Genomic DNA, 17,649 nt, shown 5'->3' on the forward strand with positions numbered 1-17,649 from the left:
CAGCATTATCAATGAAACACAGAATATTGGAAAGTTAATGGCATAAGAGCACATGACAGGAGACAAAATCACCACAGTTTCAAAACAGGAAATAAACAGTCAACAGTAAAGATTTGATCGGTAAACCCAGATGCTAGATTTTTTTTTCCATCCTGCTTTTTTTGTGCATGCCAGGTAATTCCTTCACCATTCAAGGTTGATGACAAGTACTGTATACTTAGATTGCTTTTGCAGCCTACACTTAAGGCTCATGACAAAACCACATATGCCCTCAGTTTGATCTTTGAGCTTCATCTCTATCCACTGTAATGCTTCTGGAAATGTTCACTGCAGGTTTCACAGCCCATTATAGGGAGATAATTCAAATAGTCCTGGGATATTTCAGTCTGCACTAATGAATTATTTCAATCTGATTGACTGAACCTGTTACCAAAAGAGACACAAGATGTCAGGCAAATGGCACTGATGTATTTACGAACAACCTGCAGATTCTGAAAAAAAAATTGAAACAATGAACAATAGCACCAAAGCCAAGGATATCAGGCATTTTTAAAGTATTGTTCACTGTACAATGCCACCAAATTTTATTTTAACACCTTTGTGTCTTTATATTGCAATATTAGTAAGATCAGAAAGTGAATACTCAAGCCAAAGTTGATCAGAACCTGGTTATATTTGTGCACTGAAGTGGGCTCACTTACTGAAATTTGAAGATTTTAACATATTTACTATGTAACATTCCTAATAATCTGTATTCCACATGTCTATGGTATCAGCAAGTATCACAGTGACTCAGGGTTGTAACATCAATTCTGGAGGTTGAATATTTTACACACATTATACCAGTATTTCTGTTCTAATTCTTCCAGATCATTATATCAAACACAATGGAAATAATTAAACATTTTAGCAGCTTTGTTGGCACTGTTTTATGATCAAATTCATGTTATTTTGAGATGTCTTGGAACCTTTGAACAAAAATGTCCATTAATTGTGAACGCAGCACAATGAATTCACAAACCCCTCCTCATTCCTGCTATGTGACCTGAACAAATGTCAGATTAACCAGTCAAAGCTCTCAGAACTCAAAGAGGACTTTCAAAATTCACAGCTCTGTATTTCTAGTGCATAATAGGATTCTTCAGCTATTGGGCTCTTTAGCTTGTCATGAGGCAGAGAGGGTTTGAAACTAGAAACAGACACAAACATAGATGAATGCATCACCCAAAATGGGAATGGGCACATTATGTTACATTAGTTCAGAAGAAAACAGAGGATTTTATCAAAATTAAATCCTCTTCTCTGCAGCAATTATCACTACTGTAGTGGATCGTGATCCAAGTTACCCAATGAGGTCGCTTTTTGGCATGTTCTGCATGCCACATTGTTAAGCGGTTTTAAAATTCATAAGCAAAAGCTGTCACATTTCTCAAGAACCAAACATAAATGCTGTAAGGATATTTCTGAGTTTTCTCTTTAGCCCAGTGATTCAGATTCCTGTTTTACCATGAATTTCTATCTGCAGCAAATTAAGTCATTTCATATTGACTGCATCTTTGAATTAGAAATGTCGCAAAAGTTCTCCATAGGTAGGTCAAATCAAATCATCCATATCAGCTGGTACATTTCTTTTCACCTGTGGCTAAAAGATTAAAAGCAAAAGGATATTGGAAAGCATGCATTACTCAAGATATGTAAAAGACATAGGGGATACCAAAAGGAGCTGCAATTGGTTTATCATAATCTCTTGTTCAGGTTCAACATAGCAGGGCTAATTCCAATTCCTTGCAACTTCTGCACAGTTCACTCCAGATTTTTGTACATTTAAACTAGAGCCATTTCATCCTTTTTCCTCCTCAACTAACCACATTTTTTTTATTCGTCTAAAATGGACTCAGTAATTGCAATGACAGGAGATTGAGGGGTTCTGTTATAAGTCGTCCATTGCAAGGGGATTACGAAGAGTCTCAAACATAGCCGGATAGGATAAAATTTTAATCCAATTAATACACTAAGCAAGAGACACCATTCCCTTCAAGCTCCATGTGGCTGTTGCAAAGGTTTACTGCAATGAATCGTCAAAGCAAGTCCTGCGTTCCTTTGAAGCCTCCCTGGAGATTTTAGTTTAAAAGATGTTGGTTAGGCAGAAGTTTCACTTCATACCATTGACAAGGTATTAACCCATTTTGCTCGTTCACCAACTCCTTGGTCAGTAGCCACTGCTATGGCATCAGCTGAAAACTCAAGCTGTGGTTCAGGTACCCTGAACTCCCAAAATGTCTTAATGCAAATGCCAGCAGATTCCAGTAACCTGGCTGGATTTACTGAGGAGGTAATTGGTGGGAGTCATTAAGTTAGCACATACAACATAAAGGAAGGGACGGCTGTAGGTCAATTAACCCCTCGAGCCTGCTCCACCATTCGATAGGATAATGGCTGACCCATTCCTGGCCTCAGGACCACTCTCCTGCTCCCTCTGTTTAGCCATCAACTCCTTGGGAGCAGTGGGCTCTGCTCACCATCACTCATCTTCCCTCTCATCTAACACAAATTCTGTCATCAGATGACGAAGGGCTGTCATAACACTGCTGCCTCCAGCTGCCATCCTCTGACTCACGTAGAACAACCTGCTGCATGTTACATTGATGCCACAGATTTTGCGGAGGGCACGTCGAGGGAAGCCATTATTAACCAGGGCAATGATTTTGGAATGAACAATCTCTTTCTCGGGTCAAAATAACTTTCTCCAACGCTGCATAATTTTGATAGCAACTAAGCTACTCAGTTTTAGTTTGGGAGGTTTCATCAGCCATTAGGTACCATCATTTCACACTTGCAGAAGGGCAGAATGTGGGAGGGGATGCTGAGGGTGGAAGACTGTCCCAGAGTGATGGTGCGCTGATGGAGAAAGTGACTGTCTTCTGTGATAATTCTGTAGGTACATCACATCAATGAAAGAACAACTGAGTGATAACCTTTCTCGCATTGGCTCATCTTCTGATGCATATGAGGGAAGGCCAATTTTGTGGAAATGAGAAAGGATCTAGGAAGAGTGGACTGGGATAAGTTGCTTTCTGGCAAGGATGTGTTCAGTAAGTGGAAGGCCTTCAAAGGCGAAATTTTGAGAGTGCAGAGTTTGCATGTTCTTGCTAGGATTAAAGGCAAAGTTAACAAGCAAAGGGAGCTTTGGTTTTCAAGGGATATTGGTGATCTGGTTAAGAAAAAGAGAGAGGTGTATAGCAGGTATAGGCAACTACGAACAAATGAGGTACTTGAAGAGTATAGAAAATGTAAGAAAATACTAAAGGAGGAAATCAGGAAGGCAAAAAGAAAACACGAGGTTGCTTCGGCAGATAATGTGAAGGTAAACCCAAAGGATTTCTACAAGTCTTGAAGGATAGTAAGGGAAAAAATTGGTCCCCTAGAAGATCAGAGTGGTTGTCTATGTGTGGAGCCTCAGGAGATGGGGGAAGATCTTAAACAGTATTTTTTGCATTAGTATTTACTCAGGAAACTGGCATAGTGGATATGGAAGGAAGGGAAACAAGCAGTAGTGTCATGGAACATATAGAGATTAAAGAGGAGGGGGTGCTTGCTGCCTTACAGCGAATAAAGATAGATAAATCCCCAGGGCCTGACAAGATATTTCCTTGGACCTTGAGAGAGACTAGTGTAGAAATTGCAGGGCCCCTGGCAGATATATTTAAAATGTCCTTAGCCCTGGGTGCAGTGCCGGAGGACTGGAGGGTAGCTCATGTTGTTCCGTTGTTTAAAAAAGGCTCTAAAAGTAAACCAGGTAACTACAGGACAGTGAGCCTGACATCAGTAGTAGGCACATTATTGGAAGGTGTTCTGAGAGATCGGATATACAAGTATTCGGACAGCCAAGGACTGATTAAGGATAGTCAGCATGGCTTTGTGCGTGGTAGATCGTGTTTAACGAATCTTGTAGAGTTTTTCGAGGAGGTTACCAAGAAAGTAGATGAAGGAAAGGCTCTGGATGTTGTCTGCATGGACCTTAGTAAGGCCTTTGACAAGGTCCCACATGGGAGGTTAGTTCAGAAGGTTCAGACACTAGGTATCCACGGAAAGGCTGTAAACTGGATACAAAATTGGCTGTGTGGGAGAAGACAGAGAGTGGTAGTGGATGATTGTTTCTCAGACTGGAGGCCTGTGACTAGTGGTGTGCCTCAGGGATCTGTGCTGGGGCCATTGTTGTTTCTTGTCTATATCAATGATCTAGATGATAATGTGGTAAATTGGATCAGCAAGTCTGCTGATGACACTAAGATTGGAGGTGTAGTGGACAGCGAGGAAGGCTTTCAAAGCTTGCAGAGGGATCTGGACCAACTGGAAAAATGGGCCAGAAAGTGGCAGATGGAATTTAATGCAGACAAGTGTGAGGTGTTGCATTTTGGAAGGACAAGTCAAGGTAGGACATACAAAGTAAATGGTAGGGCACTGAGGAGTTCGGAGGAACAAAGGGATCTAGGAGTTCAGATACATAATTCCCTGAAAGTGACGTCACAGGTAGACAGGGCTTTTGGCATCCTGGCATTCATAAATCAAAGTACTGTAGGGGTTGGGATGTTATGGTGAGGTTGTATAAGACATTGATGAGGCCAAATTTGGAGTATTGTGTGTCGTTCTGGTCACCTAACTATAGGAAGGGTATCAGTAAGATTGAAAGAGTGTAGAGGAGATTTACTAGAATGTTGCGAGGCCTTCAGGAGTTGAGTTACAGGGAAAGATTGAACAGGTTAGGACTTTATTCCTTGCAGCATAGAAGAGTAAGGGGAGATTTGAAAGAGGCTTACAAAATTATGAGGGGTATAGACAGAGTAAATGCGAGTAGGCTCTTTCCACCTAGATTAGGAGAGATAAGTACGAGAGGACATGGCTATAGGGTGAAGGGGGAAAGGTTTAGGGGGAACTTCTTCACTCAGAGAGTGGTGGGAGTGTGGAACAGGCTGCCATCTGATGTGGTAAATGCGGGCTCGCTCTTAAGTTTTAAGAATAAATTGGATAGATACATGGATGGGAGAGGTCTGGAGGGTTACGGACTGGGTGCAGGTAAATGGGACTAGCGGAATAAAGTTTCGGCACAGACTAGATGGGCTGAATGGCCTGTTTTCTGTGCTGTAGTATTCTACGGTTCTATGGAAGCCAGCTATTGCTCCACATCCTCCACTACCAGGGTGAGGCTAAACACAAACTAGAGCAGCAGCACCTCATATTCGGCCTGGGTAGTCTACAACCTGACGGCATGGACGTGGAGTTCTCCAAATTCAGGTAAGCTGCTCCCCCCTCTGTCCCTTTTCTCCCTCCTCCTGATCTCCCTTGTTCTTCCTACACCCACTCCAGCAGCCCTCATCACCCTGTTTCTTTCCTTTCCTCCACCCCCTTTCTCTGCCAATTACCCACACACTTCTTCCACTGGGTCCCTTCCCCCACTGTGTCTCCCCTCCCCACCTCCCTTATTTGATTCCATGGTCCTATCAGATTGCACCATTTTCAGCCATTTACCACCTCTGCCTAATCACCTCCCAGTCTTTGTCGCTACTTCCACTCTCCTCTCCTCCATCCGCCCATCATCTCCTCCTCACCTGAATCCACCTATCGCTTGTCAGCTCTTGTTCCGCCCCCTCCCCTCACCTCTTTATACTGGCTACCTCCCTACCTCCCCTCTATCTTTCAGTCCAGATGAAGGGTCTCGACCCAAAACGTCGACTGTCCTGTTCCCTCCATAGATGCTGCCTGACCCGCTGGGTTCCTCCAGAGTCTTGTCTGTTGCTTCAGGTTCCAGCAGCCGCAGTCTCGTGTCTCCATATAGCTCCACATCCACGAGTGTGGTAATTTGAGTGTCGGCAATTATGGGAGAAGCAATATTTTTGATGTCCCTAATAAATAGGTCAGCTCACTGGTACTACGATGTGGTGTTAGCATGGGTGTTCAAAATAAAAGACAACTTTGACAACCACTGGCATGTCCCAGCAGTTAGTTGGAGGCAGTAATCATCCATAATAGACTGACTCCTGAAGGCAGCTTCCTCCTGGATTATTCCTCAAAGATATGGCTGCGATGCTTGTTAATAAAATCACTCGTGAGCTTTGGAATCCATCTGCAGAGGGATCTGGGTGCTCCATTCATGATTCACAAAGGTTTGCATGAGGGTACAAATATGTAATCAGGAAAGCAAACAGCAAGTTACCATTTAATTCTAGGGGAACTGAATACAAAAGAAGGCAGGTTATGCTTCAATTAAATAGGGTATTGGCAAGAACAAGTCTAGAGTATGTGGTACATGACTGGACTTACTCAAAGAAGGATGTTAATGGATTGGAAGCCATTCAGAAAAGACTTTCTAGACCAACACGTGGACTGGGTGGGTTGCCTTGTGAGGGGAATTTGGGTGGGCAAGGCTTACATCCATTGAAGTTCAGAGTGAGAAATTACTTGACTGAAACATACAAGATCCAGAGGGGTCCTTACTGGGTAGGCACAGTGAGGATGTTTCCTCTTGTGGGAGAATCTAGGTCGAGTGGTCACTGTTTAAAAGTAAGGAATCACTCCATTTAGGACAGAGATGAGGTGAATGACTTTTTCTTTCAGAAGGTCGAGAATCTCTGGAACTCTCTTCCCCAGAATCAACGAATGTTTTTAAGCCAGAGGCAGATAATAGATAAGCTAAGTGGTTGAGGGAAATGTAGAGCTAGTTTACAATTAGATCGGCCATGAACTTATTCAATGGCAGAACAAGCTTCAGGGGCCACGTGGACAACCTTAGCTCCTAAGTCGTATGCAAGTTCTTCCTGTAGCAGTCATTCTAATGACAGCAAGGAACAGAACGTTAAATCAAAACATCACTTTAACCACCCTCCCATTTTTGTTCAGCAGGGTGGACTTTAATGTGTTTCTATCTCTGATCAATCGCCTAATTACACATCAAACTTTGACATTGTTACATTTTTCTGCAACTCTGATCTAGCTATTGCCAACCAAAAATTTCACTGCCTCATGGTATTAAATCACTTTAAAAGCTTTAAGTCTGAGTCATTCAGGTGAACATTGGTTTACGGCTGATTGGAATGAAATGGAGCTTCTTTTAACATTTGTTTAAGATTAAGATTAATAATCTTAAATTATATAAAGTTATGTAAAATTAAGATCTTATAAACATAAATGTATTAAAAGGAATTTGTAGTTTCTAATTGGCGAAAATCAATTGGAATTTGTGTTGTGCTTTAGATATATAGGTTAACATTTTGTAGTGGATGGTATTTTGAGTAAATATCTGGTGCACTGCTTCAAGCCAGTTATAACTGAGCCAAAGTAACTGAACAGATTACCAAGAGGTTAAAGGGCAATCTTCTTCTGCCAATAGGATAGAACATTGAAATTAAAAACACAAGAGGAAAAACAAAACATTTCAAATCCACATGACAGCAAAATTGTTGAATTCCTTCTCCTTCAGGAACCTTTGACATTTTGAGATAAAAGTTTCTCCACCAGAGAAGGTGGGTGCTTCTGGGTAGATCTAAGGCATTCTTCATGCTGGTCATTTTTGAGATACAAGATACTTGGAAATGCATCTTTATTTCCCCTGCTACCACAGCACGGAACAGTTTACTGCAAACCCTATTATTAACGAATAATGCAGAATTCTGCAATCCCATAGAGCTAAAAAAACACTGGTACAACAGATTATCTTGGGCAGTAGCTCCCCAAGAATAAAATTCTCGCTCATGTTTTTGAACTTTGCTTAGTAATAAGCATGGTGACGGCATGATCAAAATACAATTTTGTTTTAGTGCAGGCAAGTCTATATTACATTCAGAATCTGTGCTTAACCCCTCTGTCACAGAGCCAACTCCCAGGGTTCCAGGAGGCAATTACAGAGGCACTTCCTTCTGTAAAGTCCAGCAACTCCCATGTTAATTAAACCTGCCCCCTTATTCCAATGACACATATGATTCATCAGTGCAGACTCAGGGAGAAAGCAAACCAATGTCATCATTCAGCACTCTGAACTATGCAAACCTCACCATGTCGTGGCTACATAATATACTGCAAGCTCCCATGGAGGGTGCGCTGATGTTTTATTTAAATGTTCAATCCCTTTCTATAAAAAAAAATGATGTAAAGATATCAACTGATTATTAAAAATAAAGTTATGGAAATAACTTTTTTTAAACTTCCAGTAGCTTAATTTCCTTTGGAACTTTGCACAGACTTGTTAAGCTCCTTAAAATGCTATTTTTCTGCAATCATTAGCTCAGTTAGGAAGCCCACAAATATATTTGATATGAATGGATTAAGAAACAAATGTCGCAGGAAATTAAATCCTTAGCAGCTATTCTGAATCAGTGATTAAAATTAAATTTGAACATATTATCGCAGTACAGAAGTCCTCTTTATGATTAGTGCAATACAATAACTCATACTCTGATAGAACCTTCATTAAAGCAAAATCCACTTCACTGAAACACTATCAAGAGAATTCCATTGCTTATGATCTGGTAGTTGAAAGTTTGACTGCCGATAGTAGAGCAATTAAATACAGGGATGATCAAAGAGGCAAGAATTGCAAAGACAGAAATATAGGAGGAGATTGCAGAGAAAAGGGGTAAAGCCATGGAGGGATTTGATAGGTCTTTAAAGACATTGTTTAACTGGGAGTCAAATTTAAGGTTGCATGCTGGGCTTGATGGATCAATGGAACTGCTGCCATGCCCTAAACCAGGTCAGGGCATGGCAGCAGTGCTTCAGATAATGTCAAGTTTATGGAGCATGGTATGAGAGAGACTGGCTAAGAATGGTGAAGCCTGGAGGCAAGTGAGGTGCAAAGGTTTCAGTGTAGGTGATCCGAAGTAGAAATGGGTCTTCTTTGGACTACATATTGGCACCATTGCAAAGTTCTCCTTCAAATATCACACCATTTGATATCTGGAAACATTTTGTTCAAGTTCAAATCATTCCCAGCGAGGTGGGTAGAGTCCATGACTCAGGGACAGAGATCAGGATGAGAACTGGAGAGAGGCCATCAGTCTTTTCAGTGTTCTCTTGGGAGGAAATTTCTGCTCAATGAACATAGGACTAGCAGCCCGACCACCGAGAAGCAGTTGAGAGAGATGGTGGTGAGGTGAAGCTAGATGTCACAGGACATGTGTTTATGTGGGGGCTGACTCGGTTTTCAGCAGATGTTGACAAGAATCAGCATGCAGGTGGAAATTAGGACAGGGCCAAGGACAAGTCCATGAATGAATCCAGACATAATGGTGGAAGAGTAGAATGAGAAAGTATAGCAGGTGATGCTGTAGTCATATCTGGACAGGTAATAATAAAACAAGGCAAATACAACCTCCTTCAGCTGGAAGGTGAAGGACAGAGTCAAAGGCCGCAGATAGGTCAAAGATGATTAACTTCTTTTTGGAAGTTAGAGCCAACTTGTACTCAGGGAAGAATGACTTTGGGTGCGTTTAAATGGGGGATAGAAGGAGTTTAAAAAGGGACCTGGAATCGATCCAAAATTCAGAATACAGTGAAACGTCATACAGAACTCCAAATAAAATTAGCCCTCTTTCGTGTAAAAAGCAAATGATAACACTTTTCATTGAAAAATACAAAGTACAGAACTTAGTGCATACAGTGTGTCTCCAGTAAATCTGTAGGATTTGTTCAAACTCATTTTGGAAAAATGCTTTTTTTCAGTCATCCTGCATAACGACAATAAAGGTATGAAAAATGAGGCAATCAGTCTTCCTGTTTTATCCCTTGCTTTATCTACCCAATGTCCCTATCGTCTCATCCACTTCACTGTGAATCTGATGAAAGGAAGTTGAGAAGGGAATCCAAACGCAACAAAGAGATGGATTTCCTACCTTGTTAAGGCTTCGAGCAGCACTGTCTTTTCCACCTGGAGTGAGGTTACGGAGTTGCCGGTTTAGCAAATCCACTAATTGTTCCATGAGTTTTACTGAGAACAAAATATCCCCAGCATGAATCAGGCTTTTTGTCTGCTCAGCAAGCTCTCGAGCAATATTGGCAGCAGTCTCACCAGATCGAACCTGAGAGTTAAAATAAATGCCATTTGTATTTTTCTGGAAAGGCTGATTGTCTTTGGTGAATTATGACCTATTCTTTATTTTCCATTTACCATGGTACAAATCACCTCATCATGTTGCCCTGTGGCTACAATCATACAGAATTTACCTTCAGTGTCATATGTAGTACTTTAAACCAGCTGAGGGAAGCTACTCATATCAAAGGAAGAAAGTTTTCAGCAATGAAATCCATAAATTTTGCCTATAATCCTATCTGGATGCATTACAGCTTGGTACGGCAACTGCTCTGCCCAAGACCACAAGAAATTGAAGAGTGTTGTGAACGCAGCCCAGTCCACCAGGACCACCGGCCTCCCCTCCATCTACACTTCCTGCTGCCTTGGTAAAGCAGCCAACATAATCAAGGACCCCTTCCACCTTGACCTTTCTCTCTTCTCCCCCCTTCCACCAGGCAGAAGATACAAAAGCTTGAGACACATACCACCAGACTCAAGGACAGCTTCTATTCTGCGGTTATAAGATTCTTGAATGATAAGAATGATCTCTTGATCTTTCAATCTACCTCGTTGAGGCCCTTGCATCTTATTGTCTACCTGCAACGCACTTTCTCTGCAACTGTAACACTCTATTCTACAATTCCGTTTTTTTTCCTTTTGTGCCACCTTGATGTACTTATGTACGGAATGATCTGTCTGGATGGCATGCAAACAAAAGCTGTTCACTGTATCTCGGCACATGTGACAATAATAAACCAATTACCAATTTACACAGTCAAACCACCACACACCCCTACTTCAGGATAACCAAATAAGAAACTACCGTAATTGTTGTTCAGCTGGGAATGGAAAACAAGGAACCCTACAATGAAAAAAAATAGCAAAGCAAGCCACTTAAATCGCTTTTATTTTGTACTGGAAGAAGCAACTACAAAATTCAGCCCCTCAAATTCTCCCCAGCAAGTCAAATTCTGTCTGGTTGTTTAAGACAGAAGTTAGATTATGTTTGAAGACTCCTTGGTGGGGCCTTGAAACCTGTTTTTTTTAAAAGAGTGCTTATTTTAATGACAGGATAAATAGGCATAAAGCCATCATGGACTTTTTATCCAGCTTAACAAAACAGATTATCGGCCCATTGCTTTGGGGTTTTGCTGCACACCAATTGTTTCCCACATTCTTTATCATAAATCATAAGGAATTGGAACAGGAGTCTCGAGCTTTGTCTGCCATTCAATAAGATCATGACTGATCAGATTGTGACCTCAATATCACTTTGGTGCAGCAGTCCCCCTAAAGTCTAAATGTATCATTATATAAGCAAACTATAATAGTCAAGAACAGAAATGCTTTGGAATTTAAGGTACCAAATGTTATAAGCTAGTAAAAAAAATATTCATTTGGACTATATTCCTCACAAAACACACACATCAGAGCAGAAGTATTATTCATCATTATACCTCAACACAAACATAACAAACAAACCTCAACACTTCTTCACTTCGGTTACACAGGGAACTTTTCAGGGAATCTTTGATTATGTTGGTCTCATGAGCAAACAAATTGAGCTGACACAAATTGTACCACATTTTCACAAAAGCATGTGTGCAAAAAAAACATAACCTGAACTAACAATTTCATGGTGAAAAGTCCCATCTGTTTTTCATTTTCTAAGAAAAATTAATTTACAGCATCACTGCACATTATTAATATGGATTCAATACACAACAAATACTTTAATTCAGCCCACTTTTATCAGAGAAAATCTGTATTCTACATTCTAACGCCTTTATAACACTGATGAATGTTTGTGACAATTTAACATTTTTAAAAATAGCTGAAGAGGAACTGAATGTATCTAGATCTCCACAAAATAAAGTGCTTATGGTGAAGTTCTACAGGCTGTGGCAGACCATGACAGACAGATAACGGGATTGTGCATTTGATGTCCTCAGCTCGCTTCCTACACCCTCTAGTTGGAGTATGGGACAATACGATGGAGCAATTCACCACCCATTCCATCTGACCACATTTCTCTTACAATGTTTTCAGCCATGTTCCATGCCACCAAGCCTGCAGTTAAGACAGGATAAATTGAGAAGTAGCGGTTTAAGCCCAATGTAGGTCCTGTATAAATATCTCCATAAAATCAGCTTAAATACAGAGACTTACTTTCTGAGACAACAGGTTTATCCACGGGGAGCTGCAGTTACTCAAATCTGGACCCAGTGGATCCCAGTATCCTTCAGGTGACAAGCATGCATAGATGGCTACACCTGTAGATATTGAGAAAAAGGTGAAATGTAAACTTATATACATGCAATAATTATCCTCGTGCAATCTCTTCTGGGTGCTTGCATTTGGACACATCACATATTAATTTGGCTGTTATTATGGCTGCTTTAAAACATTAATGGCCACAAGGACCCAATTGAAATGGAAGACTACATTGTTTAGATGCAGGGAGGCCCTGGAAAAAGCAAAATGGGGTGAACAATCTATTAATGTTTGGTAAAACATTAAGGAGGTTGGACAGGGATTTCAAATATATACAGAAAACATGAACTAGATTCTTCCAGTCCAGTGTACTGCATTTGGTGTTTAAAATGTGGTGTCATCTACACTGGAGAAACTAAATACAGATTGGGTGATTGCTTTGCTGAACATCTGGGTTCAGTTCACATGGGCAACCCTAATCGTCCCATTGCCTGCCACTTAAATTCTCCATCTCCCACTCTGACCTGTCTGTGGCCTCCAGTACTGTTACAATGAGGCCCAATGTAAGCTTGAGGAACAGCACCTCATCTTCCATCCAGGCACATTGCAGTCTTCTGCTCTGCCTTTCGCAGTTTCTACATTCTCACCCTCTAACTGCTCCTGTTCACTCATTGACCTTGTTTACAGCTTACCCCCATGGTTACCCTGATTTTACCCCATCGGGGACATACCCCCTCCCCATGCAACTTAACAAGCTTCTTCTCTTCTTCCCAGTTCTGATGAAGAGTCTTTGACCATGAAGGTTAACTCTGTTTCACTTCCCACAGATGCGGCCTGACCTGCTGAGTATTTCCAGATTTTAGTTTAGATTTCCAGCACCTACAGTTTCTTTTATTTTCAAAAATACACACCTCATTAAAGTAACCCTCCCAAGTATCAAGACTGAAATGGTCGTGGCATCCCTCAAAGAACAGACCAAAGCTATTAAAAGTGCCTGAATCACTGTTCATTGGTTCTAAAACCCCCATGAGTTAGATTTAAAATTCAGTGTACTTGCCTTACGTGGACAGAATGATGCCTTACCCATTGTTCCTAGAGGACATGGCCTTTTAGCAGTCTCCCCTGGCTGGGTTCTGGGCCAAGATATGTCACGCCTGTCTGTGGCTTCGCAGCACTCTGTGCCCTCAGGAGGGAGCTGAGATGCTATCGGTGTCTTTGCACTGGTCCTGTGAAATAACGGAGGAATCTCTGGTGCTGGTGTTATTGTTGCCTTAACTCTCCTTCCTGAAGCAGGTGTGGTTGTGGTTGTGGTCGTGGTCATTGCAACATTGGAACTTTTGGTAACTTCCATGACAAATGATGAAGATGTTGGTTCTAAAATAAAGATCCAAGATTCAGGTTATCCATTAAGGAATATTATTACAATAGGCATTTCTAGAACTTTGAGTTTAGGTGACTAAATAATTCAAATTCAATTTAATACAGCAGACTCTGTAATCCAAATCAGGAGCATTTTGTTTAAGAATCCATCCATTTCTAGTTAGGCCAATTCAGTTTCGGTGTACAAGAATATCACTCTTTTTTGAGATTATACAGTATGTCATTGTTTTGTCAATTTTGCAAGGAGACAGCAAAAGAATAACAAAGTGACCTGCTCTTCAGAGAAGTATCAATGCAGGTCTCATTCCACCAGAAAAGGTTTAATCTTCAAGTATGCACAAAGATAGGGACTCTTGCCTCACACACAGCTCCATGATTGCTCCAAGTCTGTTGGCATCTTTGTAGGCAGCTACTCATTACATGTGAGACAATGAATCAGCCTATGCTTGGCATGCAACAAGACCTAGACAGCATTCAGGCATGGACTGATAAGTGCCAGTAATAGTCATACCAAAAAAGTGCCAAGCAATGACTATCTCCAAGCAAGGACCATCTCCAACAAGAGAATTAAACACCTACTGAGGCAGGGTTCCAACCTGAAATGTCAACAGTTCCTCTCCTCTCACAGATGCTGCTCAACCTGCTGAGTTCCTCCAGCAGATTGTTTGTTGCTCCAGATTTTATTTATTTAACATTATTTACTTATTTATTAGTCACACGTACGTCGAAACACACAGTGAAATGCGTCTTTTTGCGTTATGGACAGTCCGCATTCTAACATCTGCAGTCTCTTGCGCCTTCAATCTAACATCTACCCTTCATGGTCAACGTAATTCCCATCACAGAGTCCCTCACTATCAACATCCTGAGGGATGATCAGAACCTCAACTGACATTGATCAGAACCTCAACTGGGACCAGCCACATGAATACAATGAATGTGTCAGACTTGACATCCTGCAGCAAGTGACTCACCTCCTGACGCCCCAAACTCTTTAACTCATCTACAAGGCATATGTCAGGAGTGTGATGGAGTACACTCCATTTACCTGGATGAGTGCAGTTCCAACTCTGAGAAAGCTCAACACTATCCTGGACAAAACAGCCTGCTTGCTTGGCACCCAATCATCACCTTAAACATTCATTCCTTCCACCGCTGGCAGAGTAGTTGTAGTTTACAAAAACAAAATGCATCATGTACACTTGCTTAGTTTTCTCTGATAGCAGTAGGACAAGGGTAGTAAATGCAAAGGGATACCACTAACTGCATGTTTCCCTCCAAGTTAACCACCTTCACTGGATTGAAATTCTGGAATTTCTGATCCAACAGCAACATGGGAGCATTTTGACCAGGACTGCAGAGATTCAAGGAGATGGCTCACCACCACATGCTCCAGGTTAATTGGGGATGGGCAATACATGTTGGGCTTCAGAGAGATGCCCATATTGCAAAAACAGAATAACTGTTAAAAAGTATAGCATGGGTGTCCCTTAAACTAAATGTTAAATGATGTTTGGGAGAAAATTAATTGCAATTCAAGTAATGCAATCAAGAGACATGTGATGAGTAACAATGAACCATTCACAAACAGAAACAGCTTCATGTTCAGACCAGGGAGCTACAGTCCCACATTTTGTGATGTTATGGGAATGTTCCCATCATGTTCTTGTTTCCAGAATCACTAGTATCAGATCCAAATCATAACCAAATGGCAATCTCTCATCTCCATTACCCCCAATAAAATATGATATTTCAGAGAAACTTGACTTGGTTTGAAACATCAGAATCAGTTTTATTATCACTGACTGTCGTGAAATTTGTTGTTTTGCGGCAGCAGTCCAGTGCAGACATAAAATTACTGTAAATTACAAAATAAATAAATAGTGTAAAAAATGGAATAACGAGGCAGTGTTCATGGGTCCATAGACCATTCAGAAATCGGAGCAGCATGCCCTATCGTTATTCACTGAGCCATTGTGATGGTTACCTGGGTATCTGTCAAGCACTGATTATGCTGGATCGCCCTTACAATGCGTCATTACCTAAATGTCTAGAGAGACCAATTAATTGTTTCTACCACTGCAATATAGCATTGAAATACTTTTTCAAAGACCAATGTCTGTGTTTTGATATGGTTTAAAATTATGTTCTGGTAAGAAAATATGAAATAGAGTGTTGGGAAGATACCGTGAAAGCTATATTTCTCTGGCACACTTGTAGCATCAAACAGCATGGAAACAAGCTACTCAGCCATTGAGTCTGCACTGGCCATCAAGCACCCACTTACACAAATTTAATTTTATTCTCCCCACATTCCCATCAATTTCCTCCCAGACTCTACCCTCACCAACACACTGCAGATAATTTACTGCGGCCAATTAACCTACCAAAGTGCATGTCTTTGGACCGTGGGAAGAGAGAGGAACACCCCTGGGGAAATCAACACTGTCACGGGGACAGCATGCAAACTCCACACAGTCAGTATCGGAAGTCAGGATTGAACCAGGTCACTGGAGCTGTGAGGCAGCGGCTCTGCTAGCTGCACCACTGTGCCATCCCAAAACTCTTCTACCTGATGATATCACTACCAGACATAACCTTTTGTTTACAAAGTCTCACAACATTTGGAAAGCATTGATCAGTAATAGAAAAAGTTGCCATGTAGTTTCAACAGTTTGTCCTTTACACTGCAGATGCTATGAGACCATTTAACTGATATCCTCCCAATGACATCACACTGAATCTTCAGGTTGCCTCTATTGGTATCGAAAGTGATAAAACAGCAGCTGTTGAATTTCATGACTGTGCATAAGGTGAAGCTGTAAGAGGTTTAAGATCAGATGTGCGATGAAGAGGTTTAAGATCAGAGGCAAGAGATTTAAAAGGGATATCAGGGGTAGCTTCTTCATGCAAAGGGTGGTGCATATTTGGAATGAGCTGCCAGAAATAGTGGTTGAAGCGGGCACATTAGCAACATTTAAAAGCCACGGATAGGAGAGGTATAGAGGTCTACGGGACAAACGTGGGCAGATGGGACTCGCTCGCTGGGCAACACAGTTGGCATGGACGAGTTGAGACGAAGGGCCTGCTTCCATGCTGTATGACTCTATGTAGAGCAAGAGGAAAATCAAGAACACAATCCACAAAGGCTCCAGTCCAAGGGTTTTTGCCACAGTTGTGGATAGCCATTGTGCTGCTCCAAACGGCATGCTCCTTGCATTGAATAACTACATCAAATTTTTTAAGCCATCTGTTGCAATCAATGTTTCCTCAGACGCTGTGGCTGAGCATTTCTCAGGAAGTGTGACCATTAACAGCTGGTTAATTTCTAGATGTGAGCCGACTCTGTTAAATGTTAAAACAACAATTGTGCCCAGGTGCATGTTGTTCAACTCTTAATTTAACCTTTTCCATGCTCTCTGCTGAGTTAACATTTGCTTGACACTTCAAGGCTGATATGGATGTTTAATTAGGTCATTAACCATGATATGCCAATGCATTCTCATGGCAGATCATTGGATTACAATGGTGATGAGTTTCTTATTGATTGTGTGCTTTCCCATGCTTTTTAAAAAGGACACTGTTTATTTCTTCTTTCTGCTCTCTGTTCAAAGATGTTCAGAATGCAACACAATGCTTCCTGACTATCACAAGGTCTCAACATTGTAACCCCACTCCAGAGGGACTTTATTTCACAAACTACTTGTCATCACTGACCTTCCCAAGAAAGTTAAATCACACCAACTTTTAAGGGAAGTTTGTGCTGTGGATTCCTGATCCATTGGGAACTAGTTCCATACTGCTGAAATCCATTTAAGGAACCTTGACAGTTATGAAAAGCGATTTTTGCAATCCATACACTGGGTTTAAGTATTTACTACACAAAATGCACTGTAATTACTGAAATTGAGACAGCAACTTGCACTGCAAAATCATGTTTTGATTAAAATTTTAAAAAATGACTTTAAAATTGGGTGAGTCAATACAGTTGTTTG

General features: G+C 41.1%; 1 protein-coding gene across 2 annotated transcripts in view; it reads right to left on the bottom strand.

Annotated features, from left to right (window-relative positions):
• adgrl3.1 (adhesion G protein-coupled receptor L3.1) overlaps positions 1 to 17,649 on the bottom strand; it is a 506,938-nt gene that overhangs the window by 98,469 nt on the left and 390,820 nt on the right. For both annotated transcript variants that reach the window (XM_052019286.1, XM_052019288.1), the window contains exons 7-9: positions 13,358 to 13,648; positions 12,230 to 12,333; positions 9,882 to 10,067 (exon numbers count right to left, since the gene is read on the bottom strand). In XM_052019286.1, the coding sequence (XP_051875246.1) occupies positions 9,882 to 10,067; positions 12,230 to 12,333; positions 13,358 to 13,648 (581 nt within the window). The remainder of the gene's footprint in view (positions 1 to 9,881; positions 10,068 to 12,229; positions 12,334 to 13,357; positions 13,649 to 17,649) is intronic.

Source organism: Pristis pectinata, chromosome 7, assembly GCF_009764475.1.
Source record: "Pristis pectinata isolate sPriPec2 chromosome 7, sPriPec2.1.pri, whole genome shotgun sequence".
Lineage (NCBI taxonomy): Eukaryota > Metazoa > Chordata > Chondrichthyes > Rhinopristiformes > Pristidae > Pristis > Pristis pectinata.